The sequence below is a fragment of the Schistocerca gregaria genome, chromosome 3 (genome assembly GCF_023897955.1).
Source record: "Schistocerca gregaria isolate iqSchGreg1 chromosome 3, iqSchGreg1.2, whole genome shotgun sequence".
NCBI lineage: Eukaryota > Metazoa > Arthropoda > Insecta > Orthoptera > Acrididae > Schistocerca > Schistocerca gregaria.
The window spans coordinates 433,755,042-433,771,230 of NC_064922.1; the positions used below are offsets into that span (position 1 = coordinate 433,755,042).

The 16,189-nt window shown below is 44.1% G+C and overlaps 1 protein-coding gene across 1 annotated transcript in view; it reads right to left on the minus strand.

Annotated features, from left to right (window-relative positions):
* LOC126354273 (solute carrier family 22 member 7-like) overlaps positions 1-16,189 on the minus strand; it is a 103,088-nt gene that overhangs the window by 29,794 nt on the left and 57,105 nt on the right. The window contains exon 5 of the mRNA XM_050003814.1: positions 6,176-6,344. Within this exon, the coding sequence (XP_049859771.1) occupies positions 6,176-6,344 (169 nt within the window). The remainder of the gene's footprint in view (positions 1-6,175; positions 6,345-16,189) is intronic.

The following is a 16,189-nucleotide window of genomic DNA, read 5'->3' on the forward strand; positions in this document are numbered from 1 at the left end:
ATGTCGTCCTTGCTCCGTCCGTCATTGGTTATTTTACTGCCTAGGTAGCAGAATTCCTTAACTTCATTGACTTCCTGACCATCAATCCTGATGTTAAGTTTCTCGCTGTTCTCATTTTACTACTTCTCATTACCTTCGTCTTTCTCTGATTTACTCTCAAACCATACTGTGTACACATTAGACTGTTCATTCCGTTCAGCAGATCATTTAATTCTTCTTCACTTTCATTCAGGATAGCAGTGTCATCAGCGAATCGTATCATTGATATCCTTTCACCTTGTATTTTAATTCCACTCCTGAACCTTTCTTTTATTTCCATCACTGCTTCCTCGATGTACAGATTGAAGAGTAGGGGCTAAAGGCTACAGCCTTGTCTTACACCCTTCTTAATACTAGCACTTCGTTCTTGATCGCCCACTCTTATTATTCCCTCTTGGTTGTTGTACATATTGTATAAGACCCGTCTCTCCCTTTAGCTTACCCCTACTTTTTTCAGAATCTCGAACATCTTGCACCATTTTATATTGTCGAACGCTTTTTCCAGGTCGTCAAGTCCTCTGAACGTGTCTTGATTTTTCTTTAGCCTTGCTTCCATTATTAGCCGTAACGTCAGAATTGCCTCTCTCGTGCCTTTACTTTTCCTAAAGCCAAACTGATCGTCACTTAGAGCATTCTCAATTTTCTTTTCCATTCATCTATATATTATTCTTGTAAGCAGCTTCGATGCATGAGCTGTTAAGCTGATTGTGCGATAATTCACGCACTCGTCAGCTCTGGCCGTCTTTGGAATTGTGTGGATGATGCTTTTCCGAAAGTCAGATGGTATGTCGCCAGACTCATATATTCTACACACCAACGTGAATAGTCGTTTTGTTGCCACTTCCCCTAAAGATTTTAGAAATTCTGATGGAATGTTATCTATCCCTTCTGCCTTATTTGACCGTAAGTCCTCCAAAGCTCTTTTAAATTCCGATTCTAATACTGGATCCCCTATTTCTTCTAAATCGACTCATGTTTCTTCTTCTATCTTATCAGACAAATCTTCACCCTCATAGAGGCTTTCACTGTATTCTTCCCACCTATCTGCTCTCTCCTCTGCATTTAACAGTGGAATTCCAGTTGCACTCTTAATGTTACCACCGTTGCTTTTAATGTCACCAAAGGTTGTTTTGACTTTCCTGTATGCTGAGTCTGTCCTTCCGACAATCATATCTTTTTCGATGTCTTCACATTTTTCCTGCAGCCATTTCGTCTTAGCTTCCCTGCACTTCCTATTTATTTCATTCCTCAGCGACTTGTATTTCTGTATTCCTGATTTTCCCGGAACATGTTTGTACTTCCTCCTTTCATCAATCAACTGAAGTATTTCTTCTGTTACCCATGGTTTCTTCGCAGCTACCTTCTTTGTACCTATGTTTTCCTTCCCAACTTCTGTGATGGCCCTTTTTAGAGATGTCCATTCCTCTTCAACTGTGCTGTCTACTGCGCTATTCCTTATTGCTGTATCTATAGCGTTAGAGAACTTCAAACGTATCTCGTCATTCCTTAGAACTTCCGTATCCCGCTTCTTAGCGTATTGATTCTTCCTGACCAATGTCTTGAACTTCAGCCTACTCTTCATCACTACTATATTGTGATCCGAGTCTATATCTGCTCCTGGCTACGCCTTACAGTCCAGTATCTGATTTCGGAATCTCTGTCTGACCATGATGTAACCTAATTGAAATCTTTCAGTATCTCGCGGCCTTTTCCAAGTATACCTCCTCCTCTGGTGATTCTTGAACAGGGTATTCGCTATTACTAGCTAAAACATGTTACAGAACTCAATTAGTCTTTCTCCTCTTTCATTCCTTGTCCCAAGCCCATATTCTCCTGTAACCTTTCCTTCTACTCCTTCCCCTACAACTGCATTCCAGTCGCCCATGACTATTAGATTTTCGTCCCCCTTTACATACTGCATTACCCTTTCAATATCGTCATACAGTTTCTCTATCTGTTCATCTTCAGCTTGCGACGTCGGCATGTATGCCTGAACTATCGTCGTCGGTGTTGGTCTGCTGTCGATTCTGATTAGAACAACCCGGTCACTGAACTGTTCACAGTAACACACCCTCTGCCCTACCTTCCTATTCATAAAGAATCCTACACCTGTTATACCATTTTCTGCTGCTGTTTACATTACCCAATACTCATCTGATCAGAAATCCTTGTCTTCCTTCCACTTCACTTCACTGACCCCTACTATATCTAGATTGAGCTTTTGCATTTCCCTTTTCAGATTTTCTAGTTTCCCTACCACGTTGTAGCTTCTGATGTTCAACACCCCGACTCGTAGAACATTATCCTTTCGTTGATTATTCAATCTCTTTCTCATTGGAACCTCCCCCTAGGCAGTCCCCTCCCGGAGATCCGAATGGGAGACTATTCCGGAATCTTTTGCCAATGGAGAGATAATCATGACACTTCTTCAACTACAGGCCACATGTCCTATGGATACACGTTACGTGTCTTTAATGCAGTGGTTTCCATTGCCTTCTGCATCCTCATGTCGTTGATCATTGCTGATTCTTCCGCCTTTAGGGGCAATTTCCCACCCCTAGGACAAGAGAGTGCCCTGAACCTCTATCCGCTCCTCCGCCCTCTTTGACAAGGCCGTTGGCAGAATGAGGCTGACTTCTTATGCCGGAAGTCTTCGGCCGGCAATGCTGAATATTTATCAAAATTTAGGCAGTGGTGGGGATCGAACCCGGGACCGAAGACGTTTTGATTATGAATCAAAGACGCTACACGTAGACTACGGGTCGAGACTTCCTTACTGTCGCCTAATAAATAAAATTACGAATATATAGACTGACGTAGCCTTTATTATGTGATTACACGATTGCAGAACAATCACCGAAGGCACTTATTTCCATATAATATCTATGAGTATGCGTATGGAACGATTTTGAATGGAATGATCGCATAAAATTAACTGCAGGTAAACAAATACTAGACTGAGAATTGTTGGAAGAATCGGGAGGAAACGTAGCCCATCAGGAAGAGAAGTAGCGGAACAAACACTGGTAGCAGTTACTTCTGTTAAATATCTGGGAGTATGCGTGCGGAACGATTTGAAATGGAATGATCATATAAAATTAATTGTTGGTAAGGCGGGTACCAGGTTAAGATTCATTGGGAGAGTCCTTAGAAAATGTAGTCCATCAACAAAGCCGTTGGCTTACAAAACACTCGTTCGACCTATACTTGAATATTGCTCATCAGTGTGGGATCCGTACCAGATCGGGTTGACGGAGGAGATAGAGAAGATCCAAAGAAGAGCGGCGCGTTTCGTCACAGGGTTATTTGGTAACCGTGATAGCGTTACGGAGATGTTTAGCAAACTCAAGTGGCAGACTCTGCAAGAGAGGCGCTCTGCATCGCGGTGTAGCTTGCTCGTCAGGTTTCGAGAGGGTGCGTTTCTGGATGAGGTATCGGAATACTGCTTCCCCCTACTTATACCTCCCGTGGAGGTCACGAATGTAAAATTAGAGAGATTCGAGCGAGCACAGAGGCTTTCAGACAGTCGTTCTTCCTGCGAACCATACGCGACTGGAACAGAAAAGGGAGGTAATGACAGTGGCACGTAAAGTGCCCTCCGCCACACACCGTTGGCTGGCTTGCGGAGTATGAATGTAGATGTAGATGTAGATGTAGATGTAGATGTAGCTTACAAAACACTCGTTCAATCAATACTTGAATATTGGTCATCAGTGTGGAATCCGTACTAAATAGGACAAAGATGAAACAGAGAAGATCCCAAGAAGAGCAGCACGTTTCGCTAGAAATTCGTTCAGTACGGACGAAAGCGTCACAGAGATAATCAACTTATTCCACTGGCAGACGCTGCAGGAGAGGCATTATGAATCACGCCAAAGTTTATCGGTTTCGAGAGCGTACGTTACTAGAAGAGTCAACAAACATATTTCTTCTCCTTATGCATGTCTCGCGGAAAGGCCTTGAAGATGAAATTAGAGAGGATTCGAACCCATACAGAGGCTTGCCGGAAATCGTCCTTCCGCACACAATTCGCTACTGAAACTTGAATGGGCAAATGACTGTGGTACATGTATGACAGTGGTACATATACTACCCTCCGCCACACAAACCGAAGGGTGGCTTGTGGAGTATGGATGTAGATGAAGATGGAGATGCATTGTCTTTGATGTCATTTCTAAAGGACGTGATTAGTAAGCGTCCCAACACATTTCCCTGGGCACACCTGAGGCTACTTATACTTCTGTCGACGACTCTCCATTTACGAAAGCATGCTACATCCTTCCACCATCCTGAACCCAGTCACAAATTTCCATTGATGCTCCATAAGATTATACTTTAGACAATAAGTATATGTGAGACACTGCGTCAAATGATTTTCGGAAACCAAGAAATACTGCATCAAGCTGACTTCCTTGACTCATAGGTTATGTGAGAAAAGCGCTAGTAGGGTTCTCATGGCCTATGTTTCCGGAATCTGCGCTTGTTGGGATGATTCTTAGTCATGGAGCAGGAAAAGCAAGACTGTACAAATGTTTGATACGGGAAGTTCCGATCGGTCAAGAAATGAAAACCACTGTGAAAATCTAATAAAGCTTTGCACATATGTGTTCGACAGTATCTCCAGTATCCCTGTCGGTTGCACCACTTCGCTCTTTTCAGTTCTGAGCGCACGGTGAACACATAAAGGTGCGTAGAAAATAGTGTCTCCCTCGAAGTATGAGGTCCTTGTGAGAGATTTCGCTTGATGTTATGCAACCCACATTACAGAACTGTCATACGGTTCCTACTTCGTGACAAGTCTCGGTCGCAATCTGCAGGGACAATAAAATTGCCCCTGCAGCGTTTTCGATACGAAGTGTTTGATCACCCGCACTACAGGCGGTATTTGGCTCCCTCTGTGTTTCGTCTCTGTTCGCATTAACTACTGGCTATGAATACAACATTTTCGCGCAGACGACAAGCTATAGATGAGCGTAGACAATTGACGGGTAGCACAGGCGGCTGCCTCCTATGACGAGGCTATTGGAAAGTTGGTATAACGGTGCGACAGATGTCCTAGCTGGAGAGGTGACTATGTAGAGAAGTAGCTGGAAGGTGGAGTCAACTTTTGCAAATAAAACTTTTCTGATTTTCAATGTAGTCTCCATTTCGCGACTGATCGGAACTTCCTTTCAGGACAAGCCTTGTATTACAGTATTTTATAGGAACTGTGAGAGTGCAACTGGTGCCATTTAGAACAGTGTATCGTCAACCCACTTGAGACAACATGGATGCATAATTTCGAAGAGACAGGGTCAGTCTAGTAAAAGAAGTCTCCCGCTGAAGTTCGAAACGTATGTTCTCCTGATATTAGTTTTTCTGTTACAGATTTCGTCGAAAGGAGTCATCGCTGGTCTATTCAAAAATCATACAAGGATGCTATAGCTGGGATGAGGAGGATTCCTACAAAAATGCATGAAGCTCAGATCTGTCAATATAAGTTAGAACTTTTAGAGAAATTATATACTCACGATACTGTCTTGCGTTTTCGAACGAGTATTGCTTGATGTTAACAACGGCCCGATTTTTTAAAACTAGGTGTTAATGTGAGAAGAAATCCATTTCTAACAAACAACTTCGTCGGAACTTCCCTGAATAATAATAAAAAATCTTTGCTACCTTCAACATCTAGCATTACGTGTGGAGTGCTGTGTCGTATCAAAAGCCACTTGTTTTGTTGTGAGGGGAGTTGCAAGAACTGTAACATCGGGTCGTTAAGTTAGTAGCAGACGTAACCAAACTAATTTCTACCATTACAACATAGTAATCAATGGAAGTCATTAGTCCTTTCACACAACTATGGCATTTCAGAGCCTCTGAGGTACTCTGATTTGATTGCTCGCAGTATTTTCTCTTGGTGCATCTCCAAAGGAAATCAAATAATAACGGAGAAGAAGAACTCAATTACAACCCAGCAGACAAAGTTTTCAAGGCGCAAGCCGCCACCACCACCAAGAGGTTACTTAAACTACTCTATTATTAAATAACCGACCGATCATGCATGTTCAACATTAATACTTGCTTCTAATACTTCTTCGTGAAATACATGCTATAAACAGAAAAGCTACTATTTACATACTAATAGAGAACAACTTACCTTTGGCAGGTGAAGAGAAGAAAACATGGAACTGATGACGCCAGCATAAACGTGACCCAGTTTCCAGATGCCCAAGCGATAAGGGGACTCAGCATTGAACCCACACTCATCATTAAAGCGAACTGGAAGTTGATATTCGACCGGTACATGATGTCCGTCAGCTCAAGCCCTGCAATTTTGAAGTGGTGTCACGTCATATGAAAGACGCACTAATTTTGAATTTACAGCTATCGGTTGGCCGCCGTAACACGTTGTGAAAGTCATACGAAATTTCATCGAAACGTCAGCCGTCATTAGGAGACACATACATTTACTGACCAGGAAGTGAGCGATATCCATCTCATACATGCAATGGAAAAGCGCACAACGACGCTATGTCGATCTGTTCTCCCTGCGACGCCAACCACATCACAGTACTTTAGCATTTGCTGCTTTTGATACTCCTCATGTGGAAATCCTTCCATGCTGCTATATATTTTATTGTTAAACTAAGACTGCTGAGAAAAATAACCTGTGAAAGAACCAAGAGATAAAGAATGCACGTTTGAACGTGAATAGTGGAGTGGAAATTGCTGATGTCAGCAGCAAGGACCTTGGGCGAATGAAACAAGTTTGTTTCCAAACAGGACACACAGCGCATATCCTTGACATTTGTACTGCTGTGCAGAGATTACCGACATAGTGTATTGCTGATGCAAAGATGAATGGGAGTAAGAAATCAGACGAAATGCAGTTACTATACTTGTGTGCAAAAATTAAGAACGAAGGTAACTTTCGCATGACGTGTCACTGCCAAGTAACAAAGCTCGACAAAACTGGCACCGTATGTAGAAAGAACTGATAGGGAATAGTACAGAAATTAGCTGGGAGAAACACACAATAAGACGAAGAGAAGTGACATTTTAATTCAAAGACTATAATTGTACTGAAGTCGTCGTGATTGATGATGGTACCATGATTATTACATAACGCGGGAAATGGATCTCAACAGGATGTATGCTCACCAAGGACGGCAGCATATGCTCCGGACGTAGTAGGGCGTCGCATTTCTGCACCTCGGTGCATTAAAGTAGAAACAGGAAGTGCACCTAGGAACACATCACCGCTTTGGTGGCTTAGATGTTACGTTGTTGGAAGGTAAAGGGTGGGGCAAATAAAAGTGGCCCAGAGAGCAGAGTTCCAGAGTAGAAAGAAAGACAGCAGAGAAATGGAAATAAAGTACTAAACTGACTATATCAAACGTTGAAAGTGACCACCGTTCCCCTCTTGGCACTTTTGGACCCTGGCCACCGAGTTGCTGACCTCGGATCGAAGCTGAACTGCTGGAATTGCGGCAGTCTGTTCCGAAGTGTTCTGCTGCAGTTCTTGAAGACTATGAGGGTTGATGGATACGACTTAGGTTTGAGAGCTCCCCACACAAAGTAATCGCACACTGACAGATGAGGCAACGTGAGTGGTCGGCTAGAGTCGCGATTAGACTACAGGTTCCAAATGGAGTATTCGTCCGCGTGATCGACGTGATATTCCGGCCTTTTTTCCACTGCCGTCGGCTTCATTTGGTAGGACTCTGAAGCATTTTCTCCTGAACTGCAGCCACATTTTCTGGTGTGCGTGCATCTTTCGGAATGTTTATGACTTGTTCAAAACAGATCCTATCTGACGCCATTTTCGGAATACGCGTTGCATGGCACTCTTTGCCGGCACTTTGACAGCATTAAAATTCTCAGCAAACAACTGACCACACCGTTTCCACGACTTTGTTGTCAAGTAACTTTCCACAATGAACACCCGATACTCCATTGTGAGGACCATTATCTCCTTCGCACAGCTCCATTCACACTGATACAACCCGTAGTACGCTCTGAACTGGTGTGGATCTTGTGGCGAGCGTACACGTGTTGTTCGTGTCACGGTGTGCGGTTATATGTACAGAGTGGTCCATTGATCGTAACCGGGCCAAATATATCACGAAATAAGCATCAAACGAAAAAAACTATAGAGAACGAAACTCGCTAGACGGAGCTGCCATAGGTCAAACGGATATCAGCTGCGTTTTTTAAAAATAGGAACCCCCACTTTTATTACATATTCCTGTAGTACGTAAAGAAATATGAATGTTTTAGTTGGACCACTTTTTTCGCTTTGTGATAGATGGCGCTGTAACAGTCACCAACGTAAAAGTGCGTGGTATTACGTAACATTCCGCCAGTACGGACGGTATTTGCTTCGTGATACATTACCCGTAATAAAATGGAACGTTTACCAATCGCGGAAAAGGTCGATATCGTGTTGATGTATGGCTATTGTGATCAAAACGCCCAACGAGCTTGTGCTATGTACGCTGCTCGGTATCCTGGACGATATCATCCAAGTGTCCGGACCGTTCGCCGGATAGTTACGTTATTTAAGGAAACAGAAAGTGTTCAGCCACATGTGAAAAGTCAACAACGACTTGCAACAAATGATGATGCCCAAGTAGGTTCATTTTAGCTGCTGTCACGGCTAATCCGCACATCAGTAGCAGAAAAATTGCGCGAGAATCGGGAATCTCAAAAACCTCGGTGTTGAGAATGCTACATCGATTGCACCCGTACCATATTTCTGTGCACCAGGAATTGCATGGTACAGTTCTGCCACTGGGCACAAGAGAAATTACGGGACGTTGACAGATTTTTTGCACGCGTTCTATTTAGCGACGAAGCGTCATTCACCAACAGCGGTAACGTAAACCGGCATAATATGCACTACTGGGGAACAAAAAATCCACGATGGCTGCGACAAGAACATCAGTGACCTTGGCGGGTTAATGTATGGTGCGGCGTTATGAGAGGAAGGATAACTGGCCTCCATTTTATCGATGGCAATCTAAATGGTGCAATGTATACTAATTTCCTACGTAATGTTCTACTGATGTTACTACAAGATGTTTCACTGCATGACAGAATGGCGATGTACTTTCAACATGATGGATGTCCGGCACATAGCTCGCGTGCGGTTGAAGCGGTACTGAATAGCATATTTCATGACAGGTGGATTGGTCGTCGAAGCACTATTTCATGGCCCGAACGTTCACCGGATTTCTTTCTGTGGGGAAAGTTGAAGGATATTTGACATCGTGATCCACCGACAACGCCTGACAACATGCGACAGCGCATTTTGATTGCATGTGCGAACATTACGGAAGGCGAACTACTCGCTGTTGAGAGGAATGTCGTTACACGTATTGCCAAATGCATTGAGGTTGACGGACATCATATTGAGCATTTATTGCATTAATGTGGTTTTTACAGGTAATCACGCTGTAACAGCATGCGTTCTCAGAAATGACAAGTTCACAAAGGTACATGTATCACATTGGAACAACCGAAATAAAATGTTCAAACGTACCTACGTTCTGTATTTCCATTTAAGAAAACTACCTGTTACCAACTGATCGTCTAAAATTGTGAGCCATATGTTTGTGACTATTACAGCGCCATCTGTCTCAAAGCGAAGAAAGTGGTCCAACTCAAACATTCATATTTCTTTACGTACTACACAAATATGTAATAAAAATGGAGGTTGCTATTTTAAAAAACGCTGTTGATATCCGTTTGACCTATGGCAGCGCCATCTATCGGGCCAACCATAGCGCCATCTGGTTTCCCTCTTCAAGCTACACAAGTTTTGTTCTTTGTAGTGTTTTCGTTTGACGCTTATTTCGTGAGATATTCAGCAGGTCACGGTCAATGGACCACTTGTTGGGACCACTTTTATTTGCCCCACACTCTTTTACAAATTCTAAAGGTGGCAGGGGTAAAATACAGGGAGCGAAAGGCTATTTACAATTTGTACAGAAACCAGATGGCAGTCATAAGAGTCGAGGGGCATGAAAGGGAAGCAGTGGTTGGGAAAGGAGTGAGACAGGGTTGTAGCCTCTCCCCGATGTTATTCAATCTGTATATTGAGCAAGCAGTAAAGGCAACAAAAGAAAAATTCGCAGTAGGTATTAAAATTCATGGAGAAGAAGAAAAAACTTTGAGGTTCGCCGATGACATTGTAATTCTCTCAGAGACGGCAAAGGACTTGGGAGAGCAGTTGAAAGGAATGGACAGTGTCTTGAAAGGAGGATATAAGATGAACATCAACAAAAGCAAAACGAGGATAATGGAATGTAGTCAAATTAAATCGGGTGATGCTGAGGGAATTAGATTAGGAAATGAGACACTTAAAGTAGTAAAGGAGTTTTGCTATTTAGGAAGTAAAATAACTGATGATGGTCGAAGTAGAGAGGATATAAAATGTAGACTGGTAATGGCAAGGAAAACGTTTCTGAAGAAGAGAAATTTGTTAACATCGAATATAGATTTATGTATCAGGAAGTCGTTTCTGAAAGTATTTGTTTGGAGTGTAGCCATGTATGGAAGTGAAACATGGACGATAACTAGTTTGGACAAGAAGAGAAAAGAAGCTTTCGAAATGCGGTGCTACAGAAGAATACTGAAGATAAGGTGGATAGATCACGTAACTAATGAGGAGGTATTGAATAGGATTGGGGAGAAGAGAAGTTTGTGGCACAACTTGACTAGAAGAAGGGATCGGTTGGTAGGACATGTTTTGAGGCATCAAGGGATCACAAATTTAGCATTGGAGGGCAGCGTGGAGGGTAAAAATCGTAGAGGGAGACCGAGGGATGAGTACACTAAGCAGATTCAGAACGATGTAGGTTGCAGTAGGTACTGGGAGATGAAGAAGCTTGCACAGGATAGAGTAGCATGGAGAGCTGCATCAAACCAGTCTCAGGACTGAAGACAACAACAACAACAACACTGTGTAACTTTGCAACGGTGTGCTGCCTTCCAGATCTTTTAACCGGTCATTGTGCCTGTGACACTGTGCTCCCTTCCAGTAAGCGTGTTTCCAGCGATGCTCGACGGAATCTTACTGCGCAAGTGGAGGAGCTCTCGAAACGAGAGGGCATTCGGCGATTGGAATGACATGCCCCTCCCCCGGCCTCTGTCCCATTAAGTACCTGCGTGATGCGTGAGGAAGAAGTACTGCAGAACGCCACATGCACTAATGACCATCCAGCAAATGTCAAACACGCTGGTGAGGAATGGAAAGCTCTACCACAAGAACTCCTTGCCAACCTTATGTCGAGCGTGAGAGCATGTTTCAGAGCATACACTGCCGTCAGTGGTTATCACACACCGTGTGAAGAACCACCTCCTGCCTGTTTTTATGTCGAGTAGACCTTCTTAATCCGCTGTTTTTCGGTTTAAATTTTGCCTTTCAATGACAGTGCCATTACTGTTCGTCTCATTGTGTATTTCTTTCAGTTAGCTTCCGTACTAAACTGTAGTGGTTATTTCTATGTATGCTCTAAGTTTCATCGAGCTACACTCCTGGAAATGGAAAAAAGAACACATTGACACCGGTGTGTCAGACCCACCATACTTGCTGCGGACACTGCGAGAGGGCTGTACAAGCAATGATCACACGCACGGCACAGCGGACACACCAGGAACCGCGGTGTTGGCCGTCGAATGGCGCTAGCTGCGCAGCATTTGTGCACCGCCGCCGTCAGTGTCAGCCAGTTTGCCGTGGCATACAGAGCTCCATCGCAGTCTTTAACACTGGTAGCATGCCGCGACAGCGTGGACGTGAACCGTATGTGCAGTTGACGGACTTGGAGCGAGGGCGTATAGTGGGCATGCGGGAGGCCGGGTGGACGTACCACCGAATTGCTCAACACCTGGGGCGTGAGGTCTCCACAGTACATCGATGTTGTCGCCAGTGGTCGGCGGAAGGTGCACGTGCCCGTCGACCTGGGACCGGACCGCAGCGACGTACGGATGCACGCCAAGACCGTAGGATCCTACGCAGTGCCGTAGGGGACCGCACCGCCACTTCCCAGCAAATTAGAGACACTGTTGCTCCTGGGCTCCTGGGGTATCGGCGAGGACCATTCGCAACCGTCTCCATGATGTTGGGCTACGGTCCCGCACACCGTTAGGCCGTCTTCCGCTCACGCCCCAACATCGTGCAGCCCGCCTCCAGTGGTGTCGCGACAGGCGTGAATGGAGGGACGAATGGAGACGTGTCGTCTTCAGCGACGAGAGTCGCTTCTGCCTTGGTGCCAATGATGGTCGTATGCGTGTTTGGCGCCGTGCAGGTGAGCGCCACAATCAGGACTGCATACGACCGAGGCACACAGGGCCAACACCCGGCATCATGGTGTGGGGAGCGATCTCCAATACTGGTCGTACACCTCTGGTGATCGTCGAGGGGACACTGAATAGTGCACGGTACATCCAAACCGTCATCGAACCCATCGTTCTACCATTCCTAGACCGGCAAGGGAACTTGCTGTTCCAACAGGACAATGCACGTCCGCATGTATCCCGTGCCACCCAACGTGCTCTAGAAGGTGTAAGTCAACTACCCTGGCCAGCAAGATCTCAGGATCTGTCCCCCATTGAGCATGTTTGGGACTGGATGAAGCGTCGTCTCACACGGTCTGCACGTCCAGCACGAACGCTGGTCCAACTGAGGCGCCAGGTGGAAATGGCATGGCAAGCCGTTCCACAGGACTACATCCAGCATCTCTACGATCGTTTCCATGGGAGAATAGCAGCCTGCATTGCTGCGAAAGGTGGATATACACTGTACTAGTGCCGACATTGTGCATGCTCTGTTGCCTGTGTCTATGTGCCTGTGGTTCTGTCAGTGTGATCATATGATGTTTCTGACCCCAGGAATGTGTCAATAAAGTTTCCCCTTCCTGGGACAATGAATTCACGGTGTTCATATTTCAATTTCCAGGAGTGTATGTTACTTGAGAGTGACACGTCACGTCAATGTTACTTTCGTCCTTAAATTTTATACTCCAGTGTATTAAACGAGCCATCGTAGATCACGGGTTCCTTATACCAAAACATTACAAAGTATACGTGAACAGCAGTGAACTATTAAACGAAGTAGTAAATTATATTGCGCAGGTGATCGCCAACGTGTCATGTCTACCAGTATAGTAGCTGCTCCAAAGAAATCATTTTGATAAATGCAGATCCAAACAAAGAAGAGGCGTTACGACTGACAGCCAGAGTCTGCAGGTGAAGATACAAAATTCTTCAAACGCAGCTCAGGTTGATGATGTCGAAGTACTAAAACCAAGCAGTTGTCGTAATGGAGATCATATACGGTATTTTAACTCAGTACAAGTGACCGTGAGCGAAACAAGTTCTCCGTTCGTGGAGAAAGATAAATACCGTTGCAAAACAATGTGCAATACTGCACCTGATAAGTGTTTGGAATACCTTGAGCAACTGTTTTCCAACACACGCTGATTATCCTTAAAAAGCCTGTTGTTAAAAAAACCGGTAGTGGGGACAAGAATAGCATTACAAGATAAAAAGCTGAAAAAAAATTCTGTATGCGCTATTCTGTTCCCCCCTCCCACCGGAGGTTCGAGTCCCCCTCGGGCATATGTGTGTGTGTGTTGTTCTTAGCATAAGTCAGTTTAAGTTAGTTTAAGTAGTGTGTAAGCTAGGGACGGATGATCTCAGCAGTTTGGGCCCTCAGCAATTCACACACATTTGAACATTTTTTCTTCTGTTCCGCGCCGTAGATTTTTCGTGAAAGCTTTGGGATTAAATCAATGTCTTTCGTGTCAATATGTAATTTAATAATTAATCACTTTATACAATGGTCAACAGCGAAGATAGACAAATCAGAAGTGCCGCCATGTTGCCATCTATGTATCATGACTGTTCACTGTGACATCTTCCAACGACGCCTTCAGACGATCTGTAAATGTTTTGCCCCCGGTTGCTGTAGGTTCCACAGACCTGTAACGTTATCGCCTTGCGAATTTTTCTTCATTTCCTTTTCGACACTGCCGTAGTTCTCATATTCGCTCGACACTGGTCTTTTTGTGTCTTTTAGGTTGCTTTCCTCGCGAGCTTTCCCATGATTCAGAGGGTATTTACGAGTAACGTGAGACATCTTTCATTATTTTTTAATTTTCAATTTAATATTGATTTTTCAATTTGGGTCCTAGTAGTGCTCCACAATGACATCCGAATCAATGTTTCAGCGAAACGTGTTTACACGCTACATCGACGAAGCTAATACGAAAGAATCATGCGTATGAGCCTGTGCTGGTATGATGACAGCACAGTCAAAACAAATACTACGTAACAAGTACATACAGACATGATCTATTCGTTTTGGGCTGAACCACTACGCGCTATTAGTTTCCCAGTTATTAGTGATTCAAACCAGACCTAGCTTTCAAAAAGTGGTTTACGGTAGAAGACAGTAGCACCATTCCCCCTTTCAATTATCGAACAAACGCAAGGATGGCTGACATAGTGTTTAGTGTATCTGGGATTGTAAAACAGTTAGGATACTTAGACGTCAGGAAGGCATCTGGCCCAAACGGTTTCCCCGTGAGATTTTACGTTGACTATGCTACAAATATAGCACCATTATTATCCATCATCTATCAGAGATTATTGGAGCAGCGGAAAGTTCCACGGGACTGGAAGAAGGCCCAGGTCACAGCAATCTATAAAAAGGGTAGAAAATCAGATGCACATAATTACCAGCCAATTTCACTGACATAGATTTGTTGTGTTAAGACATAATGACCTTTCTGGACCCTGAGAAGCTCATCTGCAGAAACCTGCACGGTTTTAGGAGACAGTGGTCATGCGAGACACAGCTGGCCCTCATTGTGCATGATAAACAACAGGCTCTAGATACCGGCTCCCAGGTTGATGCCGTATTCCTCGACTTTCGAAAGGCGTTAGACTCAGTTCCGCATTGTCGCTTGATCCAAAAAGTGCGCGCTTACGGTCTATCCGATGACATATGCTGTTGGATAGAAAGTTTTCTAACAGACATGGAGCAGTATGCCGTCCTGAATGGGGAGACTTAAAACAGAAACAAGCGTAACTTCAGGTGTGCCCCAGGACAGCGTAATAGGTCTTCTGCTTTTTAAGATTTATATAAACAAGCTAGTTGATGGCACTGACAGCGGCATTGGATTGTTTGACGATGATGCTGAAGTCTACAGGAAAGTAGTATCACACGAAAGTTGTGAACAAATCAATGAGGATTTGCAGAAAATAAATGCTTGGTGTAATGATTGGCAGTTATCTTTCAATATTAGTAAGTATAACCTAGTGCGCATAACAAAGCGAAATTCCCCTTTAATGTACGAGTACAAAATATATGCCCAGTCTTTGGAAGCGGTAACAGCCGTCAAGAATCATAGTGTGACTATTCGAAATAATCTCAAATGGAGCGATCAGATTGCACAAGTACCGGGTAAGGCGAATTCTAGATTGCGGTTTATTGGTAGAATCCTAGAGCGATGCAGTCCTTCAACAAAGTACATTGCTTGCAATACTTTAGTTCGTCCAGTCTTAGAGTATTGTTCGTCTGTGCGGGACCCTTACCAGTTGGGTCTTATTCAAGAGATTGAGTAGGTCCAAAGAAGAGCGGCAAGATTCGTGACTGGTACGTTTAGCCATCGCGAGAGCTCTACAAATCTCATAGAAAGTTTGAAGTGGGACACACTTGCAGATAGACGACGCGCTAGACGGAAGGGCTGCTCACTAAATTCCAAATTCCGATCTTCGCCGAGGATGTAGAGTATATATTATTAACACAAACTTTCATATCGATCAATGATCACCATTCAAAGATAAGGGAAATTAGAGCTCGTACTGAGGCTTCAGACAGTCGTTTTTCCCTCGCGAGATCCGCTAGTGGAACAGAGGGGACACTAATTGTGCCCTCCGCCACGCACCGCTTGGTGGCTAGCGGGTTTATATGTGTAGATGTAGATGTATTTTCCGACGCAAGAAAGTTAAACAGATAAGAGGGTAGACGATTTCACGTCAAACAAATTATCACAAACACAGGACACCGTAGTGTTTCAAAGATTTGACTAAGACGGTTATTAATCTATTGCCATCGAAAAACATTGTTCACCTCCAACACTCAGTGGAATACTGAATGTTT